Source organism: Delphinapterus leucas, chromosome 6 (genome assembly GCF_059928025.1).
Source record: "Delphinapterus leucas isolate spDelLeu-1000000601 "Yukka" chromosome 6, BTC_Dleu_Yukka2, whole genome shotgun sequence".
Taxonomy (NCBI): domain Eukaryota; kingdom Metazoa; phylum Chordata; class Mammalia; order Artiodactyla; family Monodontidae; genus Delphinapterus; species Delphinapterus leucas.
The window spans coordinates 33,462,875-33,488,377 of record NC_143134.1 but is presented as its reverse complement, the minus strand read 5'-3'; the positions used below and the strand labels follow the sequence as shown (position 1 = coordinate 33,488,377).

Below are 25,503 nucleotides of genomic sequence, written 5' to 3'. Positions count from 1 at the left end.
TATCATTTATATATGGAATCTAAAAAGAAAAAAAGCCACACTCATAGAAACAGAGTAGAAAACTGGTTGCCAGGGGCTGGGGTGTGGGTGGGGAAAAGAGGGGAAGACTGGTAAAAGGGTACAAACTTTCAGCTGCAGGATGAATAAGGCCTGAAGATCTACTGTATAACATAGTTACTACAGTCAATAATACTGTATTGTATAACTAACATTTTCTGAGAGAATAGAACTTAAGTGTTCTCACCAAAAAAAGAAAAAAAGGAAAAAGGTGTCATGAGCTGTTAGATGTATTAATTAACGTGATGGGAGGGATCCTTTTACAACGCATATGTGTATCAAATCATCATGATATACTCTTTGACTATCTTACAATTTTGTCAATTATACCTCAATAAAACAGAAAAAAAACAGGTAATAAAGATGAGACTCCAATCCAGGATTATCCAGCTCAAAAAACTACACTCTTAACCATTACAATATAGTATCCATCCATATGTTTTAACTGTAAAATGCTTAACACAAAGGAAACGTTAAATAAATGGTATTTATTCTAACTCTAATGCTTACTAGATATTAGTTATGTGGTACGCTTTACTTCTAACTACAAGGGTATAAGGTGCAAATTCTTGCTACAGAACATAAAAGCCCCTGTGGTACCCTGTAGGATAAACACAGTACCTGTAAATCTCTCATCTCTCAACCCAGGGTCTCCTCAAGTTGGAGGTCTTTACCCCCTTTATAATGTGGGAATAATGTCTTTCCCACATTTGCACTGGGCGTGAAAATCCATACTTCCAGGTGTATACTGAACCTCCACTTAGCTCCTCGTCACCTTGGAATCACCAGACCAAAGATCATTTATTCCATTAAGATAAATGATGTAGGGATAGAAGTACACAATATACAGAGAGTGTTGGAGGAATCCAAACAACAAGTCCTCCACTCTCAAAACAAATTTTAGAGTTCCAAAAGTAAAGAGCAATGTTTGGAAATAAAACTAAAAATGAAACTAACATCTACAATTAGCCAAGTATTTATTATGGGCCAGACTACTTACTAGGCACTTGATAAACATTACAGCTCATCTTCCTGCAGTCCTTCAAAGCATATAATATTGTTTCTATTGCATAGAGAAGAAAATTGTATCTCTAAGCAGGTTAGTGATTAGCCCAAGACCACAGGGCTAGGCTGTAAGAAAAGAAGGCCAAGTTTCAGTGGTCAAAATGGTGATGGATGTTATAACTAGAAGATTATGGCTAATCAAATAAAAATATTCAGAACGGTCCTAATGTATTATTAGGATTTCTTTAGAATAACTTGGGTGCCTTAGTGAATACAGTAGTGGTAGGCACTACAGTCTCTTTAATTTGCTAATCATACAAACCTACTTTAATATTCTTGGTGACAAGGAGCTAACTACTGATAAGACAGCTTCTTCAGTTTTGGGGCTACTCCAGGGTGAAATGCCGGAACGTCTTACTGCCTGCAATGTTACCTAGTTCTACCAGGGGGAATAAAGCAGAACAAGTAGCCACTGTTCTTGACAAATGGATACAGTTTCAGTTTTTCAAACTATGAGTGTCAGATTCATTCATTGTATCAGATAGATCTGTCAAATGGCTTTGCCCATTTACTAATGGATGGCACACTGCAGACACACGTTGGGTCAAAGGACTCAATGTCACCTCATTGATACTGTCATCAATATAATTTGTATTGGCATTTTGTCTCACCCTGACTTTAAGGACTATGTGAGGAGATCCAAGTCTCCAGACCATGGACTGATTACCTCTGCTTGACACAGTATTCTCTGCTCATTTCCAGAGGGGACCAAGGATGAGCTCTTGTACTTCTGAGTCTATTCACCCTACCTGGCAACACATACTAGCTGGGCTGATTGGATCAAGCAGGAGCCCCAGAGTTTAAATTTCCAGCTGCATTGGAGGAAACAGAGGCTATGCCCCAATCCCATAACCCCTCACTTCTTACCGCTAGCCTATCCTAGGCTGTTCTTGCTGATAGGAGTACTTCATGCTAAAAATTAATTTTGCTTACCTGATGGCAGTCACACAACCTCAAATGCCATTTTTATAAATAAGGCAACCACCAATGGAGTGTGATTTAGGGTTTTTTCTTCTGTAGACCCTGCCTACCCTATAAAATCTCCCATTACTGCATCATGGAGACTATAATCCCTTTCTGAGGGAATAGATTCTTTCCAACCATAAGATGAAATAAGAACTTACATTTCCATACTGCCCAAAAGGAAATAAACTGATTACAAAATGCAGGAGAATGACTGATTTTCCACATTTGTTGTGTTCATTAAAGGGTTTTTGAATAGACTTGACAGTATTAAAGAAGTTCAACACACACAAAATAAAAATTAATAAATGAAGAGAAAAAAACTGCATTTACAACAAACAACAAAATAAACACATTGATATATAAAAGGTTGTTATACATCGATGAAAAATGGATGTCATAAAGTCACAAACTAAAAAGTATTAACAGCCAATAAAGATATGAAAATATGTTCAACTTTGCTATTATTAATCAAAGAAATACAAATAAAATAATTCAGGTGTCATATTTTACTGACTAGAATGACAAAGTTTTAAAAAACGTGATAATACTGGTATTGATACTGATAATACTGGCACTGATGAGTGTGTGTAAGAAACCACACCGGATGTTAAATTCTTGGTAGAAATAAAAAGCACGGTAACCTTTCTGGAAGACAATATGTCAGTATGTACCAGAACTGACAACCAGCCATTCAAGTTCTAGAAGTCCATTCTAAGGAAATAAACAAATCCTCAAAGACATGAACAAGGATGCTTGTCTCATTGTTTAGCAAAGCAAAACAGGAATAATCTAAATGTTGAACAGTAGGGACTGGTTAAATAAATAATAGAATGCTGTTCAACCATTAAAAATGATGCTGCAGATTTTTATTAGGTGATGAGTAATCATACTTATATTACTAAATAAAAATGTTATAGAACTGTTTTGTAGTTGGATATAATAATTAAAGGTATTTTATACTTGCATTGTATTTATATGCACCCCGTCACAAAAAAGTTTCAAAAGATACCCTCAAAAATGTTACAGAGATGATTTATCAGAAATGGGATTTTGAGTTATTTTTCCTTTTTTCTTTAAATCCTTTCAATTTTGGAGTTTCTACAATGAGCCTGTATTATTTTTACAATTAAAAATATTTAAATTTACAACAAAAGGATCTAAATTCCTCCAGTTTTCCATTTATTTTCCACCCTGGCTCAGGGTATTTGTGTAAAAAAAAAAAAATCAGCTTATATTCTCTTTTGTATCAATCTAAATTTACTTTTCATAAGTTAACTGTTTTAGTCTGGCAAAAGTTTCACACAGGAAAATTGTTAAGGTCTGAGTATTCTATTACCTTTAAAAGCACTGGAAACTTTGAAATTATTTCTTTCAGGATTTTCATATAATACTGAAAGGCGGGGGGGGGGAGGTAGCAAAATGAAGGGAAATAGTAGTAGTCAACTTCAATTAAGAAAAAGCAACAAGAGGCAGTTTGTACTCTTTTGATACGGCAGAAGCCCCCTGTGTCAACTCATGCTAAAAAATGTATATATACACACACATATATATGTTTGTGTGTATTATATGTATATGTGACACACACACATAATTAATCCACAGTCTTAGGCTAATCACTCATTGTGGCAGAAACAACGAGCTGTTGACCACACTTTAATTAGCTCCTCCAGCCTGTAGAGGCATCACTAGGATCAAGATAGGAACAACATTCTCCATCTCCGCTTGCATCTGGGTATGGTTCTATCCCAAAGAATGTGACCAGAGGTGACCTGAAGAGTTTCTGTCTGAAGGATAACGAGTTGATAACTGTAGCTTGCAGCTTCCTCTCTCCTTTCCTTTTTAGGACAAACGTAGAGCCACTTGATGAAGGTGGTGGGTCCCTGAATAACTGAGCAGAAAACTGACCCTCAGACCACCAAAGTCCATACTACACTCCTGAGTGAGTGAGAAATGAACTGTCCATGTGTTGCTCCACTGAGGTTTAAGGTTTATTATTTAGTGTTTAACTAACGCATTTTTTCTTTAAACCTCAGTTGCCTTCTCTGTAAAATAAAGTCTTTGAAAAGGATCCACTGTAAGTTTTTTCCATTGCTTATGTTTTTATCTTAGTTTTTAATTCTCAGAAACACTGCGCACATTTTACCTTTTAAGTTAGTAAGTCTACTTTTTTTCCCACAAAGACGGGTTCTTCAAGTTATGGAGAAGTCATAGCAGACTGTTGCTTCAGTTTAAGATACACATTCACATATGAGATGAGAAGGGTGAGGACCCAGAGAAATGCCTTTGACAGAGGAGAGTGAGAGCATACTGAAGAATGTTTAGTAATAAAGAATTCAGATGGGAGAAACGGATGGGTTACATCTAACAGATTTGCTCAAAGGAATTCTGGAAAGGCAAATATGTGAAAATGTATAGCAAAGACGTGAAATGCCTTTTGGTCCCTAAATGGATTTCATTTCAAAGACGTGCATATTGCAAATACATGTACCATAACACTTCTCTGTCCACTTCTAGAATTTTCTAAAGCCTGACAGAACATCTGCAGAGAGAGGATGTCATTCCAAGATAATCGACTGCAAGTTACTAAATTAAGATAAAAATGTCCTTAACCTTGAACAGTTTTTAAAGAGATTTTAGAAGAAAGGAGCCCTCCAGGGGGTTGTATAACTATATAATTGTACCCTTTCTAAAAGGCTATTTACAGATACATAATGTTTCCCCTCCATTCTTTAAAGTAAAATATAGGATAAAAAAAATAGTTTGGGGATAATATTTGTTTGGGACAGCAGGCACTGCTAATCAGTACCACTCTCTCCTTATTCCTTACTATCAGAGCCCTGGTTTAGGAGACCCCATTATCCTTAAGGCTAAGGTGGCCAGTTTAAAATCCGAGCTGATGAGATCTAAGTGCAAGTCTGCTGACCATCTGTGGTAAAAAATTTGCTCTCTGAGTTAGACACTGCCTTTTTTTTCTTACTTAATTTCTTTTTTTTTTCCTTTTCTTTCTTCCTGCCCAAACTGTTGGAACACTATTAGAGATTCTGGGGTCACTTTGAAGCTATGTGGACGTGCTAGAGATGTGGAAGCTGGAAGAGCGAAGCAACCCAGTCCCCTGGTGATGCCCTTCAGCAGCTGGACTAACGCTAGAGGGACTATCTCCAAACTTCCTGCTACCTGTGGAAAGTAAGGTAAATCACTCATTCACTTTCTGTTACCTACTAACTGATCCAGAACTCTAACCTCAGGGTTCTAGAACCCTTCTCAGTATCCCATAGTCATACTCATGTTCCGGACTCCTGATCATCAGACTTGCTTATAGCAGATGTATGGGGAGGGCGGGCTCTTCTGGAAGCCCTCATACTTCCTCCCCTACCCCCACCACACACAAATAATGATCTTTATGTCCACTCATCCTTCTATCTACACTCAGAGGCCAGGACCCCCGGGAAGGCTTCACTGACAACCCTTTACTCCTCTCTACATGCAGAAAGGGTAGAGGTGTGGGCTCTGGAATCAGACTTCCTAGACTTGAATTCTTAATCTGTTACTTACCAGTTTAGGACATGGGCAAAGTAGTTACCTTCTCTGGACACCCCTGTAAAAGAGGAACACTAAGTAGCACCTATGTACCTTACTGAAAGGATTAAATGAGCAAATGCAGGTAAAGTTCTTATAATTTTTTCTTGGGTCAATCAATTCTAGCTGATATTGTTACCTTTGGCTAATTTAGGGCAGAGTCCCTTTGCCCTCCTTTGGTTCTCTGGGCCCGTCTCATTCACAACACACACAACTGCATACTGCAGAGTTTTGAAAGGTGGTTCTCAAAATGTGGTCCCTGGGCCAGCAATATCAGCCACACCTGGGAACTGGTTAGAACTCTGGCACTGGAGCCCTGCAATCTGTGTTTTAACAATATTCTCAGGCAAATCTGACGCACACTAAAGGTTGACGACAACTGAGAACATCTGTCTCAGACTCTCCTGGAGGCATTCACCAAAAATAGAGTTACAGGACCTTACACCTGACCAGCTGGAGAAGGGGTCTAGTAATTGCTCTGGTTATCATGCTTGTCATGATTTTTCAGCACATAAATGTTTGAGAATCACTGCCATTTTGAATGTGTGTTTCACTTGTCTGTTTTTCCAGTGGACTTTACTTCCTTGCAAGGAAGGTTTGTGAAGATCTGTTGTTGTTGTTTGCATTATTAGTTTTATTATGCTAATTCTAGAATCTCTGGTGCATAGTGCAATCTCAGGCAGGAAGTAGTGGCTCATTAAAACAGGTATCCCAAAAGTCTTAGTAGAACTTCAAGATTAATTCCTTCAGGAAGAGGTAAAATTGTCATTAGATGCAGATGATATGATTCTCTATATAGAAAACCCTAAAGACTCTACATGAAAACTACTACAACTGATAAACGCATTCAGCAAGGTAGCAGAATACAAGATTAACATACAGAAATTGGTTGCATTTCTTTATACCAACAATGAAATATCGGAAAGGGAATGTAAAAAAACAATGCCTTTTAAAATCACAACCCCCAAAATAAAATACTTAGGAATAAACCTCACCAAGAAGGCAAAAGACTTATATGCTGAGAACTGTAAGACATTAATAAAGGAAAGTGAAGATGATTCAAAGAAATGGAAAGACATCTCATGTTCTTGGGTTGGAGGAATTAACATTGTTAAAATGCTCATACTACCCAAAGCAATCTACAGATTTAATGCGATCCCTATCAAATTACCCATGACATTTTTCACACAATTAGAACAAATAATCCTAAAATTCATAGAGAACCATAAAAGACCCAGAATTGCCAAAGCAATCCTGAAGAAAAAGAACAACGTTGGAGGCATAGCCACCCCAGACTCAGACAGTACTCCAAAGTCACAGTAATCAAAACAGCGTGGTATTGGCACAAAAACAGACATATGGATCAATGGAACAGAATACAGAGCCCAGAAATAAACCCACACACCTCAGTTAATCTTTGACAATTAATCTTTGACAAAGGAGGCAAGAATATATAATGGGAAAGAGACAGTCTCTTCCGCAAGTGGTGTTGGTAAAGTTGGACAGCCTTACATAAACAAGTGAAGTTAGAACACATCCTTTCACCATACACGAAAATAAACTCAAAATGTCTTAAAGACTTAAACATAAGACATGACACCATAAAACTTCTAGAAGAGAACACAGGCAAAATATTCTCTGACATAAATCATACCAATGTTTTCTTAGGTCAGTCTCCCAAGACAATAGAAATCAAAATGAAAATAAACAAAGGGGACCGAATCAAACTTACAAGCTTTTGCACAGCAAAGGAAACCATAAACAAAATGAAAAGACAACCTACAGAATGGGAGAAAATATTTGCAAATGATGCGACCAGCAAGGGCTTAATTTCCAAAATATACAAACAGCTCATACAACTTGATGACAATAAAAGCAAACAACCCAATCAAAAAAATAGGCAGAAGACTTAAAGAGACATTTCTCCAAAGAAGAAATACAGATGGCCAATAGGCACATGAAAAGATGCTCAACACTGCCAATTATTAAAGAAATGCAAATCAAAACTACCATGAGGTACCACCTCACACCAGTCAGAATGGCCATCATTAAAAAGTCTACAAATAACATACGCTGGAGAGGGTGTGGAGAAAAGGGAACCCTCCTACAACACTGTTGGTGGGAATGTAAGTTGGTGCAGCCACTGTGGAAAACAGTATGGAGGTTCCTCAGAAAACTAAAAATAGACCTACCATATGATCCAGCAATCCCACTCCTGGGCGTATATCCAGACCAAACTATAATTCAAAAAGACACATTCACCCTGATCTTCACAGCAGCAATATTCACAATAGCCAAGACATGGAAACAACCTAAATGTCCATCAACAGATGAATGGATAAAGACGATGTGGTACATATATACAATGAAATACTACTCAGCCATAAAAAAAGAATGAAATAATGCCATTTGCAGCAGCAACATGGATGCAACTAGAGATTATCATACTAAGCAAAGTAAGTCAGAAAGAGAAAGACAAATACCATGATACCACTTATATGTGGAATCTAAAATATGACACAAATGAACCTATCTATGAAACAGAAACAGAATCAGAGACATAGAGAATAGACTGGTGGCTGCCAAGGGGGAAGCAGGTGGGAGAGGGATGAACTGGGAGTTTGGGATTAGCAGATGCAAACTGGTATATATAGATTGGCTAAACAACAAGGTCCTACTATATAGCACAGGGAACTATATTCAATATCCTGTGATAAACCATAATGGAAAAGAATATGAAAAAGAATGTATATACATATGTATAACAGTCACTTTGCTGTACAGCAGTAATTAACACAATGCTGTAAACCAAGTATACTTCAATAAAAAATAAGTTAATTAAAGTTTTAAAAAGATTAATTCCTTCAGAAGAACAAGTACTACACATTCACAAAAAAAGCACCCTTTGAAAGTTTAAATTTTTGAATTTCTTGGCCACTTCCTTAGTTTTGGTCATCTTGGACAATATATTTTTAATATTGACTTTTAAAAAGAATTGTGTTTCAGTGTTTGCTATCCTTAGAGAGACAGAAACAGATAAGTACAACTAAATACTTATTTTTCAAAAGTATAAGGGAAATGAGAGTAATTATATCTTCAAATGATTTGGGGGTATGTTTCTAATTTCATACTTCTGATGCGATTAAAGATTAAAACTGTATTAAGACATTTGAGACATGCCGCATTGGTATTAAATGAACTTAATTTTGTGTAAAGTGGTAGAAATATTTTCTTCAGCAAACGTACCTGCAGATATAAAATCACAACCATAAATCTACAAAAAAGCAAGCTATTGAATGAAATCTGATTGGTTATTTCCCTGCAGTATGGATCTGCTAATAATTTAATTTACTACTTGCTAACAGAAGCCAAAATTTAAATATACATATATATATATGTGTGTGTATATATATATCTCTTCAATTTTAAATCATTCATATATATGAACAAGTATACATACACATATATAACAATTGTTCATGTATATATATAAACAATTTAAATTAAAGAAAGTACAACTGGTGGCCTATTTCTTCCTCCCGATTTCTAAAGAACACCATATTCTATTCTAGGCAGTGGAATGTCAATCCACCTTAAGGGTTGTTCAATGAGCATATCTGAGAAACCACTGGTTTAGCCAATGATGTACTTATTCAGGGAGGCCCTAGTGCCACTGTCAAGAGCTTATCCACAGGAGAGATAAGAAGGTACTTGTTTGGTTTGTGAAAAGAAGGAGTAGTGAGGAATGGCAGGTAGCTGCAGGCTGATGACACGTGATATCCATATATATGTAGAACCAACACACCCATAATTGCACCCATTTTCCATACCCAAATCCAAAGCCTTTATATCATTAATCCCAGGCAAAAATGGTAAGATTCATGTGTGTTACTATCCCACGGCTTCAAGATGCCTACAAACTCATATGAGTATGTCTTAGTTTTATCAGTGGAGGACAAACCAGGCTTCTATCACCAAGCCCCATTCCATAACAGGCAAACCAGTCCAAGACTTCTCTGAGTGCTGCAGGAGAGTCTATGGAAGGGGCGCTCACTCCACTGTGATGCCTAAAATGCCTTTGCACAGAGCAAACATTCAATACATGCTGAGTGAATGAATGAGTGAACTGGTGTCATAAAACAGGCTTATTTCAGGGAAATTCCATTCAACAGGCTGGCATTCCTTCCTACCCATCTTAACTGTTAAGCTTGCCATCAGACAAAAATTTAATTATAAAACGTTAGAGCTGAGGAAATTTTAGAAACTATCTACTCTCCAGAGGTATACAACTTTAATTTAGTGGTAAAAATCACTAGGAGTGATTTAGGAGTCTATCGGACCTGAGTCCAAATTCCACATCTACCATATTTTTGTGAGCAAATAACCACTTCTGAGGCTCTGTTCCATGTATGCATTATGGGATATCATAATAATACATACATTAATTGTATGACTATCAGGGGATGAAATGACACAATCCATTTGCCATGGTCGGCTAAGTAATTGGCACCAAGTAAGCACTCAAGACATTAGCCAACATTAATAGCGGAGAGATGAAAACAAAACTCTGGGACTGATGCCTACCTTAGTGGCCCCAGTGGTCATAATGACTTTCTTCCATTCAGCCTGCTCTCTTCTCACTAAGACTAAGGAAGAGAAGATGAACAAATTAGGAATAACAATTTGAAAATGGTTTTATACTCCCTGAATGAGTGGAATTATAATAAAATGATTCATGAGTTCTGCAGAAATATGATGAGACTTTAGATCTTTAAGTTAGTTCTCTACAAAACCAATTTATGGCCCTAATATGTACCTTCCCACCCAGCCCCATCCTTACCAGGATCAAATATCATTGTAAATGGAAAAGTCAACAACACATAATCAACAAGCTAAGTTACAAGCCAGTGAAGTCTCGGAGCTTTGAAAGAGAAAATTCAGATTTATCATTATATGTAAAAATAAGATGATATGAAGAACTCAATCTAAAAAATATTACCTGGAGATCTATAATCTCTACAATAGTGCTATAAAAAGTAAAGAGCTAGAAATCTATTTAGATGGTTTTCCTTATAAGAAAGCACTTTCTGTATAACTTTTAATGTACTATTGATGAGAACAAGTCAACAAAATTCAAATAAATACCTGCAGATGTCCTACAAGAAGAAAAGAACAGAGTTAGATGTGACAGGGGATAACTGGACTTCAGGATGAGTAAGACCCTATACTTGACCTCAATAAATTAACATGAAATACAGTGGATGAGTCATGTACAGAATGTCAGAATTCTAAAAGGCCAAGCTAAGTACCAAAAGGAACATGTGGGGACTCTTAAGAAGGAAATAAAATATTGGTTAGTTGATTACGAAAAGGCAGAAGGGAGTAGGTTCCCTTTGGCTGCTCTCTGAAGAGGTCACTTCCTTTCCCCCCTAGTCCTGAGGCTAGGGTGGCATGGGCAATAGAGGAATGTGGGGACTGAGAATCATTTCTACTCTCACCAGAGCGGCTGGAAGCAGATTTTCTTACCAGGATGTAGTAGTATGCTAATATTTAAGGGTTCTTGAGGTCAGAGAGAAGGGTTTGAATTCTCCGGCTCCATCTCTTGCTGTGGGTCAAGTTTCTTACCTTTCCAACACCTCGGCATCTTTATCTGAAAATTGGGGATGATGATAATGTCTCCCACCTGAGTGTGAGAACTACATGATATAGTGCATACGCAGGGCTAAATTTGGTGCCTGGCAAACAGAAAGTGCTCAGTACCGCAGGCGAGTGTAGTGACAATAAAGGCAAAGATGACGGGGGTAGTGCCGGTGTTGCTTCCGCCCCCAGAACAGGCTCTGACTGGGAGAGAGTTAAAGCACCTTTGGGTTCATGGGGGTTTATATATAAGCAACGGTTGATCAATGTGAGCTGGTTGTCCAAATGATTATGTGCAATCTAAGAAAAAAACGGGCCTGGATCTGCTCAGCTACTTAATAATATTAGCAGCGGTAGTAGTCAAAGAAGCTAAATTTTATTAAGTGTTTATATGCCAAACAACGTGCTGAACGTTTTAAAAGGATTTACTCACTTACTACAACGAGGCTATACGCTAGGTCCTGATAATGTCATTCGTCTCTTTCAGATGTTGACTGAGCCTCAGAGGGGTTACAAAAGCACCTAAGATCCCGTTGTCAGTACATGACGGAAATGAGTTCAAATCCAGCCTGTCTGACTTGTTCTTAATCACTAAGGTATGAAATTAAGCATGTTGCCCTTTGCCTGATTCTCCTTCTGAGGCCTGACTATTTCACTTAGCTCTCTGAGTGCAGAAGAGAGAAAATTCTCTCTCCTTGACCCAACTTGGCAGCAATATCCAACTCCCCTTCTCAAAATGGGTTGCTTCAACGAGCAGCAATGAATGCCGGGTCGTGGACCAGTCACCTTGATGACTAAGAGTCAGACACTAGGGAAAGAAAATGCTCTGTGACAAACCTACCCTTGTACAGAAACAAGACAGAAATGGGGGGACAGGGCAGAAGATAATGGAATAAGGCATAGGAAAAATACCACCTGGCATCGTGACAGTAATAATAATAATAGTAGTAGTAGTAGTAATAGTAATAATAATAGACTTTACTATGCTCTAGGCATTGTATTAAGTGCTTGGTGTAAGTGACTTCATTTTAACATTGAAAACAAGTCTATGAGGATGAAATATTATTAACATCATTTTATAGGCAGGAGTATTGAGGTTCAGGTAATCAGGTAAATTGCCCAAGCTCATATGGTTAGCAAGTGGAAAGCAGAGATTTGAACCAGCACCTACACTCCTAACCATTACGCTAGAACCATTATGCTGAAGACATAAGAATTCCAATGGTCTTTCCCCATAACCCACTCCTGCACTCCAGACCTAAACAGTCCAAGATCAAGAGAGAGCAAGCTTGGAGTTGCCACTCTTCAGTGAGTGTCAATCATTTCAAAACAGTGTATTTCCTAACAAGATGCAGTTCCTGTGATAATCTTCTCAACCAGCTATCAAGAAACAGGAAGCAAAGATTCAAGTAACAGCGTGTTCCTACTTACGAGGAAGGTGGGACAGCATAGTTGACACTGGGCTTAACTGTTCTGGAAAACGTGGTCCCAGTAGGCATACACGCTGGTACATTTTCCCCACCTACCAAATACAAAAGAAGTATTTCATTTCCATGTTGCTCTTCAAAGTTCCACCTCATTCGTGCCTGTCATTCATCCTCTGGCCTCTTCCTGTCTCCATTTCTGTACAGAAAGGTGCTGAGTCTCTGCTCTCGGATACGAAAAGGGTGTGTTAGGAGAGGGAGCCATGGTACCTCAATGTCTTTTTTTTTTCATCTTAATTCTATTATGCCAACTCCACTGAACTTAATTAGAGTGAATACAGAATTACACAATTACCCTCCGTTCTACTCTTCAGATGTTATATTTTGATAAAATTTACGACATGCTGCTCTCCCCTTGAACACCAGATGAACACTAGAAATGGATGTGTGTTGACATAAAATCTGTTATAATTACAATTAAAGTATAGCTTACATAATGATAGTGTTAACATAAAATTATAGATGTGTAGAGACAACGTGGTCATGCATTTTTTAGTATAAGTACATGCTTAGACCAATATCTGTTAGCGGAATGAAGATGGAAGAGAATTTTGGTTAAGCCACAAAGGCTGTTTAAGGACTTGCAGATAGCTAAGGGGAACTCAAAGACCAGTAAGATAGTATTTCCCCTGCCATGTTTTCAATTGCAAAGTGAAGGGAAGATGTGAAAGTAAGTACCCCTATGGAAATTACAAGACAAGTACCTTTTTTTCCTTGAATACCTGGGTAAATGCTTAAATTCTAATGTATATCAGTGATGCAAATTTTCAACTGAGTTTGATAAATCATAAAATAATAATTATACATATATGTATATAAAACTGCATGGAACTAGACAGTTCAGAATTACTTCTAATTAAAGAGGTACCCTATGACAACTAACTTAAACCTTACAAAATATGGTTCCAAGTACCCTATCAGAGTGAAAAGTAGGAGACTGAAAGGTTTATTGTAAATGTTTGTAGTCATGGTGTCTTAACTAAAACTACTGTGTCACAAATACTATTAAAATAATTGTGACATTTTACTCACTTTTACTGCAAACAACAAAACAAACTATAGGTATTTTTTCATTTCAGGTAATTATTTTAGCTAACAGTTATTAAATGTTTTGAGAAGACAGAGTGCTCATTGCATGACTTCATTTTATCTTTAAAATAGCGCTTCCATGTCATTATTCTTAATATCTCCATTGTATTAAAGTGTATCTCTAGTTCAGACCTTTCTTCAGAACTGCAGACTTGTGTATCCAACTGTGTACTCAGCATCTCTACTTGGACGTCACGAAAACATCTCAAATCTTACACCTCCAAAACTGGTCTTTAATCCCCCAAACATGCTCTACCCCAAACTTTTTCCATCTTAGGTGACAGTAACCACACCTTTCCAGTTCACCAGGCCCTAAATCTCGAATTCACCCTTGACCCCCTCTTCCTTTCCATTCTTGCATTCAATCTACCACAAAATGCTGTCACAACCTTCCCAATGTGCCACTTCTGAGAATTACCAGCCGCTAGCAGCCTGGTGCAGGCCACCAACATAGACCTCGAGGATCCTGTAGTCGCCTCCCGAGATTCTCCCTGACTCCACTCTCTCCCCACATCCTCAAGACCACAGACAGAGTTATGCTTTTCAAACAAGAGACAGTTCATGCCACACCTCGGCTAAAATCCTGCCCCTGGCTGCCTACATTTAGAGTAAAAGACACAATGCATGTGATGGCCTCCCAGGACTTACCCAATCCATCCCATCACATATCCGACCTCCAGCCCTCCTGCTGTCTCTTCCTCCCCACTGACTAAGTCAGCCAGGGTGGCCTCCTTGATACTCCTCCAAGCTGCCCGGCATATTTCTGCCTTAGAGTTTTGGGACTGGTTATTCTTGCTCCCAGGGAGTGGTCTCCCCATCATACATTCTGACAACTCCCTCACTTCAAGTCTTTGCTCAAATGTCAACTTATAAAATCCACCCTGACTACCCTATTTAAAATCAGAACCTACCTGTACACTCCTCCAGCACTCCCAACCCAAGCCTCTTCAGTGAGCTTCACATCCTTTTCCTTATCCCGTAGCGCCCATCAACCTGTGACAAAGCATAGAATTTATTTATAACATCCGTTTCCACACGAGAGTGTAAGGAGGGAGAAAGCATGCAAGAAGGAGCACGCAGGCAAAGGCTCTTGTCTAATTTATTCATTGATACGTGCAAGCATAGAGAACAGGAAGATGCTTGATAAATAGTCCTGAAAAAGATACAGATGAGGAAACTAGTAGTAAAGCTCAGAAAGTTTAAGTAACTTCCTCAAGGTTCTAGAGCTAGAAGAGGGTCACAGTAGAATTCACACTTGGGGATGTCTAACTTCAAATCTCTTAGCCTCTCTGCTATTTTTTTTTTTTTTCTTCTTTGCGGTACGCGGGCCTCTCACTGTTGCAGCCTCTCCCGTTGCGGAGCACAGGCTCCGGACGCACAGGCTCAGCAGCCATGGCTCACGGGCCCAGCCGCTCCGCAGCATGTGGGATCTTCCCGGATCGGGTCACGAACTCTCAACCACTGCGCCACCAGGGAAGCCCCTCTCTGCTCTCTTAAGTCCATGCAATTCAGGATTTGTTTTAATCAGTGCCATGGAAATTCTCACTCCACTGAACAGGATCACTAAAGTGTTCTCTGTCTAGATTTATATATATATTTTCCATTTAAACAAAGGAAACAGAAGAGGGGAATTCATCATGCGTTATTGTGGTAGTTTTACAGCAATTTTAGCAATAATGACATTTAAGTAATAGTGATATTTAATGATAGCATAATAATAATAAAATAATAGCTCTTAAATGTATTGAAGACGAATCGCATGCTAAACTCGGTGCTAAAATATTTCCATGTAAATTTTGTGCAAAATCCTTATGAATATTCTATCAGATGAGCTTTATGTGTAACTCCACCAGGCATACTTCTCTTATTCCGCTTTCAAAGATAAGGAAATTGATGAGAAGTGTGGTAACCGTTTGATCAAGATGAGACTGGTAATAAGTTGTGAGTATGAATTTAAATTCAGGTCTAACTCCAGAATTTGATTCTCAATCCATACATGAAAATTCTGATAATTCCTTTGATAAGGGTATGTTCTCTCCTGGAAAACATCCCCCATTATGTCTGCCTGTGCTCATACCTTCAGAACACAGTCAAGTTTAAAACATGATAAAAATGTTTAAATAGTGTGCTTTAATAAATGGAACCATCTTCATCTAAACAATAACACAAAAAGGCAGGCTGAGCCCTTTGAAGTGGCTTCGTTGCTATCTTCCATCCAGAACAAGAGAAGGAATCAACAGCTGCAGAGTAAAGAAAGCATGAAACCCAGCCATGGAGGATTCTGTAAATGACCAATTACAAGACTATTAAGCCACACTTTCACAGCAAGAGGCAAAATATTCCATTACACTGAAAATTCTTCTACCCCTCACTCCAAGGCCCACACAAACATTAATGTTGCATTTATTAGGATGTATTTCCTGTGCTCTATCAACTTCAGCAACTGTATTAATACAGTCCTTTCGCTTTGCACATATATCTGAATGATGGATTCCATTACTGGAGTTTTGTAGAAAGAGTGGAGTGAATGAAGTAAAGTTTGGGAAGAGCCATCATAATCCATAATGATGGGCACTGAATCAGGACAAGAAGAAACCTCTCTTCTCATTTATTTGAATGAAAATTCTACTATATATTTATTGCCTCTGTACAGGGCCATCTGTTGAATAATGGAAAACAAGCATCTTTCATTTGGAGGTAGGATTTGTGTGCTCAGGTTTCGATGGGCCTGCAGAATTAATCTTGTTTTAGAAATGAAATAAAATGTAAATTCTTACTGTAAGTAGATGTGGTTAAGCAACTGGCAACTTTGATGTCTTTAAATCACTGCAGTTTCAGGGTAGGCAAATCTATAATTACTTCAAGCACTTCTTTATTGGTGCAACAATTGAGCAGTGTACATAGTGGTCAACAACCTGGGCATTGTCAGACGGCTCTAAGTTTGAATCTAGACTTTGCCACTCACCAGCTATGTGACTTTCAGCTATGAGAATCACTTTCTTCAGCTTTACAGTGTGGATTATTATATGCCCTTTGCAGAACTACTGTAAGAACTAAATGTATATGGGCACAGTGGCTCATAGTAAGGGCTCAAATTAGTACTGTGGTCACTACCAGTAGTGTTGAAAAGAAATTAGAACTTCTATTCTCATAAAGTGGGATATGTGTCCCTTTATCATTGTAATTTCATATCATTTTAATTTTGACCTTATAATTTAATAGCTTGATGCAAGAAACATTTAGCAGTAAATATAATTGAAAGAAGATTACCTGTCAAACATGAAATACTGTAGTATCAAGTGTGCTGGCACAATACTCTTCTCAGATAATTAACCTGTAAAAATATGTTACTGTCTTCTTTTTAATTGAGCACATTGAACATATATATTTACTGTGCCAATTGGCAAAAGGTCCATTAATTAATCAGTCTAACTATATGTTGCATAAACGTCTTCTAAACATAATCGCATATGTATTTTATTTGTTGGGAAAATGTGTTTGAGATTGTTCTTTTCTGCCTATGTAAAGTAAAAGAGGGTGAGAAGTAGAGTTAGGCTTAATATACTTTGTACTCCATTACGCCATGAAAATGCTTCTGTGCCCCGGAGACAACAACAAAAGATTTGCTTTAATGACAAGAATCAAGTATGTTCTAAAGCTTCCAGGTAGAAGGCGTATAGGTTGCAGTTTATATCAGAAATATTTGCTCTCTCTCTCAACTGCGTCTAGATGGGAAAGATGTGGTCACAAATGCTTCAAGGTGATACAGTAAATGTTGGAAAAAAGGGGGGTAGGAGGCAGAGTTTTGAATATCTCAAACCTGAGCTAGAAGGATTTTATTTAAAGAAAATAGCAGATATTATTTTTCACTTAAGGAATGCCAGTCAGCAAACCTGACATTAATGTAGGAAATTAGCTCTTTTAGCTATGATGCTTTCAAATGCACATGGCTGAAAACAAATTCAAAATAGTCCAAGGAAATTTAAAAACAAAAACCAAACAACAACAACAACCTCAACAAACAAGTACTAGAAATTCAGGGATGCAGCCATATTCAGATACAGCTGGATCTGGAAGTTCCAGAGTATCAGCAGGGTTCCAGCTCTCTCTCCATCGCTCAGCCCTGCTTACCTCTGCAAGACTTTATTTTACAGAAGTCTCTTCTGGTGCTGGATGGTCACTGGGAGTCCCAGAGTCGTATCTCCCCAGCTTAGAAATTCCAGAGAGAAAAGACAATTCTGCCATTTTGCTCTGAGAGAAAAGTCCTGGGGAGGAGTCTGATAGACTTAGCCGAGGTCAGATGCCTACCCATGAGCCAATCACCTGCTTTACTGGAGTTCAGTCCCTGGGCGACTCATCCCCGGGGCCCGTGAGGAGGCAGGATGGCATTATCTGGCAGTTCTCCAAGAAAAGCCTGCTGTTTTTGTAAGATGAAAGGGGAGAGGACATGGATAATGAAACCTGTATCTGCTTCTGTAAAATCCACAGAATCTTACTCCCTGCCCTGTGACCATGCAGTAAGCTGACCCAGGAGGTCATTTTTCCCACAACAGTCTTTATATATATGACTAAGGAACACACTGGTAAAAGAATATGGGAGAACGTCTGAGTATGACAAGTCAGCTAGACTGATATTAACTAAAAAAGCTGTGTGAAAATATCCTTAAAAAGTTGCCCCCAACTCACTCAAAGTCCAAAGTTGGAGCTGGAAATACAATGTCATGGAGTTTGGATAAGAACAGGTTTTCTCCAAGCTGAACTATGACACAGAGATTAGAGACTTCTAGAAACTATACTTTTTCAAAAAAAAAAACATCACATGAGAAAAATGAGGCCTAGAAAAATTAAATGACTTAAGCTAATTAATGGCAGGACTGAGACTAGAGTATACTTTGTGTAATTGGCTATGGTCTTTTTTTTGTTGTTTTTTTTTTTGTTATCACTTCAGAACGAGACAAACTTAAAGAAAGGAAACACAACCAAAACTCAGTGGTTGGAAAAGAGATGGATGTGAACGCCCACTTGTTTCTTACGTATAAAGTTACCCCTCGCAGTGTTTTGGAGGAGAAAACGCTGCCTCTTCCCAACGTTGGTTACATACACAAAGATTCCAAAGACAAGACAAGTGCTTTGCAAACAAAGTAACTAGAACCAGCTCAGGCTTCCCCGCGCCGGGTCCTACGTGCCACGGTCAGAACCAGCAACTGTATCCCCCCGGGTAACAAGGTGATTCAGAAAAGCTGGCGCCTTCAGAGAAGGGAGAAAACTTAGCCGGGAAGAGAGTCAGGAGGAAACTTGCTCAGCTGCTTGCTGGGGTCTGAAAGGATCCCAATAGAGTCATTAAACCCCTCAGGTTTCCCCAATCTAGCACCCTCGCCTCCAACCTGGGCCACCCCAGATCTGACTATCAGACGACAGAAGTCTGCGGACGCACGGAGAGCTGACCACCCCACGAGAGGGACCTACGCGCGGCCGCCCCCACTCACCCGCCGCTCCCCGGGAGACGGGAGACCAGCCCGGGGTCCAAGTCCTGGGCGTGGCAGACTCGCTCCTCTCCGGGCCCGGCTCCAGCTCACCTCGGCGCGGCCCGCCTGGGCGCCGCCATCTTGACCACAAAGGGGGCCTCGCGCCGGAGGCCCCTGAGCGGGCGCCCTGAGCGGAGCCGGAGCGCCGGGGAGCCCCAGGTCGGGGCCCTACGTACCCCGCGCTCTCGCCCCCAGTCCACGAACGACGAGAGTCCCGCACGCAGCGCCCGACCCAGGCTTCCGCGGAACCGGCGCCCCGCGCAGCCCGCACCGCGGCTCAGGCGGCGCCGAGGGCGGCCCGGGCAGAAGATCCCGGCGAACCCCAGCCCTCTACCGCGAGGAAGCACGGACCCCCGCATCCGCCGCCCAGCCCGCGCCGCCCCTCGGTCGCTCCGCCCGCCGCTGCCCGCTTGCTATGGTCTTTTAAATCCATGATACAACTTCTATATGTAACAAATCTGTTAAACCCTAAATGTTGATGATATTCAAGTAATCCAGTATCTGAATTATTCTTAAAGATAAAACATCCAAAGACTTCTTAACTGTATGGGTATACATACATAAAATACACGTGGAGGTAACTTCAAATATAGTATGTGCCTGTCTCTATTCCTTCCCTCTCCGCTCTTAAAAAATGCCCCTTTAAAAATTGCCCACTCACCATCTGTTAGGTAAATTTGCTGAAACACAGTAAATGTGGAGACAGAAATTGTTATAGAGACTATTCCAAATGGCACTGACACCAGTATTTATGAATTTTTTAAAAGGGTAAGTTAGAGTTGTTTTTTTTAAAAATAAAAAAAAATCCCACTATAGTAACACCACATCATCCTAGGTGCCCAGTTCTATCCAATTACATAAGATGGAGAAAGAGAGAGAGAGAGAGAGAGAGAGAGAAACAGAGAGAGAGAGAGAGAGAGAGAGAGAGAGGAGAAAGAGAAAGAAGAAAGGAAGAAAACCAAGTACTTATGTATAAAATGTTGCTCCCAAAGTTTGAGATTATACTCAAGCATCAATGAACAGAAGGAAAACACACATTTACAAATGTATTTCGTTTATGGTATGAGGGACACAGGTTTAGATTTCCAACACACTCCCACAAGGGTCAAATTGACCACTTTTTTCTGTCTAGTTGCCCTTGAGAGAACAAAACAATTGAAACAGATGCCATTCAATTCCAAGTCTATAGCTTAGACCATGTCACTGCACATGAAATATTGTTCATTCAGAGTCAGCACATAGCAAGAGTAATTTATACTCTCAGAGTGTTTGCTCTCAAGTCAATAGCAGAGAAGCCTTGAATAAAAACGTTCCCATTACTTTCCATTGTAATATATCTTACTTATAGCCCATGAAACAGTGGTCAGGGGAGATTTATTCTTTGGACACCATATTATATAATCTCTCCACTTTAAGCCATCCCCCACTCGGCGATTATTTTTTAAATATGTTACTCGTAGTCAATATTAATTTACATTTAATCTTTCTTAGCATTAGGAGAGTATTATTTTGTACAGGCTCAGAAACAAATCTCCCGAAATTCCTCCCTGATGCTGCCTTCAGGCTGAAAATGCATTGCAGGGTGGCTGCAGTGACTTAATTCTAGTTGGCAGAGCCCTGGCCACACACTAATTTCATTAGCCTCAAACTCCTGGATTTGAAAGATCCACTGAATATGATTCCTGTCCCCTGACATGTCACTTACTGACCAATTCAGTGTGCATACAGAGGAGAGAAAGGACTTGCTCAGCTCTGGCCCACCGGCAGGCAGATGAGAATTCCCAGTCAGAGACACTGTTGACATCTGAGTGGTCATTCTTGCCCGGGTCCTCATTTTCAGGAAGGAACCTCAATCCAGGCTTTGCTGGCAGCTGCAGCATTTGTTACATCCATTACTAGCTCCTTGTTCCTTCCTGCCCCCCAGTGCTTAGCATCCCCCATTTCAGTCACTAAGTCTTCCTTCCCCCAGCCTAGAAGCTTACCTCACCATAAATTTTTATCTCAAATGATAGGTTTGGCACATTCCCCACAGCAACCCACAGGGACTGGGGAAAAGAAAACTCAAATCTCTGGAGAGCTAAGAATTCAACCATTTAGAGGAGTTTCTTTTATACAGGACAGTCTTCATTGAGCTGAACCCTGCAATCCCAGAGAAGATTCACCTACCCGTTCTTTTCCTCTTTCCCTAAAGTGACTGTGTCTTTGAACAATGGGTCTGTGTTCCACTATTCTCTCTATTCATTTGGCAGGTTTACAGAGGCTGGGAAACTGGGGACTGGACTTACATGCCAGGAGCTTCTAAGATCACACGCAAAAATAAGGCTACTGGAAGAGATTGTTGGAATCTATCTCTGTATATTTGAACATGGGCAGTGGTTAACCAGGATGCTCACACCAAGCACAAGCTACAAGTTGGTGCATCCCTCCTACTACCAGCCTCTTCTCAATAAATGCAGGTGAAAACTGGGGGCTCTTTTCCCTCAGCTGTTCAATCCAACATGAATAGCTGCAATTTGCAAATTAGAGGAAAATGACAGTGTTTTCTCTGAATGGTTTTGGTCCCAACGCACACTGCTAATGCTGGCATTCAGTTCCTTTCCTTCCCAGCCCAGGGAACGGGGGAACTAAGCATAAGGCAAGCGTTCTCTTTTCTTGCAAGTGCCTCAGATCCACACACCAGAGAAGGAATCAGCTCCCCCTGGAATCTTTTTCAGCAAACACAATCCTTCAGCCTAGTCTGCAAGCTCTCTCTTGACTTTAAGATTTCACTCTTTTTTCGACAGGCAGGCCCATCTGCAAGCTCCCAAGCTCCAAGTGAAGGCACCAAAATAATTTTTAAAATGTCAAACAGCAAATGTGCCTTCAACCCCCAGAGCTCCAGTAAAAATACTGTGAGTTGCCCCTGTGGTTCTCAGGTGACCTCTGGCCTCATCCTCCCTGCAGCGCTGCCTCCTCAGGTTCTCTAGTTTAAGCTCAGAGGTAAAGGAAGTGCTTCTGGGTTTTGCTTCCAACAACCCAGGCTCTTCCTGAAAGCATTACCTCAAAGTGAAGGCTGCCCAGAAGCACTTTTGGCCTTGCAAACATCTAGAGGTGGCATACTCAACAGGTGCTAGGGATGCTCAGAGGCTCAGCGGGGCCATACCAGGCTGCAGCTTTAGACAGGCACCCCTCCTTCTGGCACAAACACAAACTTCATACCCCTGGGTGCTGATGTAGTGACAGCTTGAATCTCACAAGGAGTCCCCTCCAGAAACCCAACATGCTTCAGGAAAGGCACTTGAGAGGGAGCCAACTTTTTAGCTACGGGGAGCATAAGGGTCAGCCAGAACATCTGGAGAAGGGACTAACTGAGCTTGGGTCCTACCAGGCAGGGAGAGAGCTGTGCATTAGCAAAGGATCACTTCAAGACAGAGATGAACAAAAAACTTGGAGATAGGGGTAGAGAAGGAAAAGAGAGGCAGAAATTGAAAGGGAGAACATAAAACAGAGAGACAAAAAAAAAAGCAGGGAGAAAGAGACACAGGGAGAGAGACACACAGGAAGAAAGACAGAGAAACAAGAGAACCCATAGTCACGCAGACCCTGAAACTCAATTTCTTCATCCAGAAGCCATCCATCTATACCCAGGGCGGCACAGGAGCCGTGGGGCCGAGGCTGCGGGAGCAGGCGGTGAGAGAGCACTGCAGCACCGCCCACCGCTCAGCGGGCCCGATCCGCCGTCCTCGCATCTTCCCCCGTTGCCCGCCTGCACCCGGAGCTAGAGGACCGCCCGGCCTTGCTCAGCGCACCCTACTGCCTCCCTCCAGGCGCCTTCTTGTCTGGCTCTGAGAATCGTCCTCAAAACCCAGGACTGGGGTTGGGGGCTGCGTTAGGGAGGTCGTGGGAAAGGATGGGCACAGGGTGGGTGCAGAAAAAGCGACTGTGTTTCGCAGTTAGCATGAGCTCACCTCCGGGCTCTGAGCTGGCAGGAGTAGAAAGCTGATCGCCCGGCTCCTGCCAGTGGCCGGATCGCAAAGGCAGTTTAGACGGTGCAAACAACTGCCCAGAGCAAATCACCCGGGGGCACGTCTGCGGGTGGCTTCTCCCCGCTTGAGGACAGTCCCCCACGCCTTCCGCCCCATGCCCTCGCAGAGACAGGTTACAGGTCGGGAAATCCAACCCGAGCGAAATGGGCAATTCACGTCCAAATGTAGGTGAAGACCTAGCCTACGGTTTAAGAACTGCCTCCCTAAGCTCTTCTCGAAATTTTCCAAGGCAGCTGCAGCTTGTCGGGCGGCTTGGGGCAGGGAAGCTGGGGAGTTGAGAAATGCCTAGTTTCTAGGCGTCTTCTCATCTTTCATATTCCTTGCGCCTAAGTGGCTCTCACAGGAGCCCGGCACTTTTACAGGCCTGTTTTGGAACCATATTTCACTCGAATGCAAACCCATTTAAATCATCGCCTTGTTTTTCGGAGACTGTTTCTTGTCAACGGGGCCATAAATCCAGAATGTCAAGCCGGATGGAGTGGAGCGCGGACAGGGGAGAGATGGAAGGGAAATGAATCAAGCAGGGAAAGTACCTCCTCGCGTGAGGTGGGAGGGATTCGGCAGGATCTCCAGGGTGGAAATGAGCGAAGGCTGACCAGACCCCGCACCCCTGGAGTCCAAGCCAGCCTTCAGAATAAAGAGCGCGGGGAGCTACGGCACGCTCTGCCCCGGAGGGAGCGCCCCCCTACCTGGAAAAGCCTCAGCATGTTGGCTACCATGATGGAGACCGAACTCCCCGAAGCCCCAATCACTCCAACTACTTCCTCGGGCTTGACGAAAACCGGAGGCTCGCCGTTGGTGCAGCGCACTTCGGAGGTGTCCTTCTGGATGAGCGCCTGGACGAAAGTGAGCGACTGTTCGAGCGCATAAGTGTCCCTGGAACAAGTGTCCAGGATCCGCGCTCCCAGCGTCACGTTGGGCAGCAGGTTGGGATCGCTGTTGATCTGGTCCAGGGCGTAGAGCATCTCTTCCAGCCTGTGGATCCCGTTCTCTCTCTTGATGTCGCCGCAGGGCACTCCGCTGGGACCCTTCGCGTGCACCGGGAACAACCCCCCGAGGGTGACGTCCCCCTCGATCCGAATGGAGTGCGGGGCGTACATCTCCTGGCCGCGCGCCGCCGCCGCCAGCGCGCACAGAAGCACCTCCAGCACGCAGCAGGGAAACTTCATCAAAGTCAGGGCGCGGAGCAGCTTCCCCAGCTGGACCATGCTGCTCCCGCGGCTGCGGTGGTGGCGGCGGCACTCGAGGGGACGGTGGCGGGCTCGCTGGAGTCCTGGCCCCTTGGGGTGAGCTCCTCCGGGGAAGCCCAGGGTCTCCTGCGGGCGAGGAGGGTAGGGGCGCCCGGGGAAGGGCAGCCGGCGAGGGTGGGGGGTCCCGTGGCGCCTGCCAGCTTGGGGCGCCGTGCGCTCTTGGGTTCCCCGGCCAGCGCGCCGCTCTCGAGCTCGCGCTCGGTGGCTTGCAGCTCGAGCTCTCCAACAGCCCAGCACTGGGGAGAGAGCGAGGATGGCTATCGCTTTAAATGCGCGTTCGGCTCCCTCTCCTCCTCCGCCCACTCCCTCCCACCCTCGCTCGCTCTCAGGCTCTCCCCACCCTTCCCAGCGCCCACCCTCCCCACGGTTTTGCATCATCACACAGGGAGGGGCTGCGTGCTGAGGTAAGGGGGGAGGGAATGGGTGGGCGGCTGTGGGGCGGGGGGAGTACCTCCGATTGGGAGTTTCGAGGTCCCCAGGGAATCTGGGGATTGCAGGTCGCAGGCGTAGGCTGAGCTCCTGTTTCGGTCTCACTGTAGAAGCCGCTCGCTCGCCCGCCTGCACCCACACGCACATTCTAGGCACAGGGTGGCATCAGCCCCGGACAGGGTGGTTCTAGCTGGGGCTGACTGCTTCCAACCCTGAGGTCCGGAGCCGGGGCTGTCAGCGCTGGCAGAATGCGAGGTAGTCGAAGGTGATGCCGCCAAGCATGAAGGGTAGTAGGGAGACCCCAGTCTCTACTGCTAATTCGTCTGTGCCAGTTTTTCCTAAGAAAAACACACATGCACACAGGAGCCTGATTTATGACCTAAAGAACCTTTACGCAGAG

General features: G+C 42.1%; 1 protein-coding gene across 9 annotated transcripts in view; it reads right to left on the bottom strand.

Moving 5' to 3' along the window:
• LOC149748894 (uncharacterized) overlaps positions 1-19,512 on the bottom strand; it is a 90,533-nt gene extending 71,021 nt beyond the window's left edge. For 2 of the 9 annotated variants that reach the window (XR_016393513.1, XM_089912948.1), the window contains exons 1-2: positions 14,786-15,301; positions 12,733-12,823 (exon numbers count right to left, since the gene is read on the bottom strand). Coding sequence is in view for 4 of the 9 variants with exons in the window: in XM_089912948.1 (XP_089769074.1) it covers positions 12,733-12,800 (68 nt within the window). In the remaining 5 variants the exon portion in view is untranslated. Of the gene's footprint in view, positions 1-5,640; positions 5,684-10,248; positions 10,311-12,732; positions 12,824-14,785; positions 15,310-19,360 lie in introns of those variants that run through there. The other 7 variants (XR_016393516.1, XR_016393517.1, XM_089912945.1 and 4 more) reach the window with 7 other exon arrangements.
• Between the last annotated feature and the right edge of the window lie 5,991 nt (positions 19,513-25,503).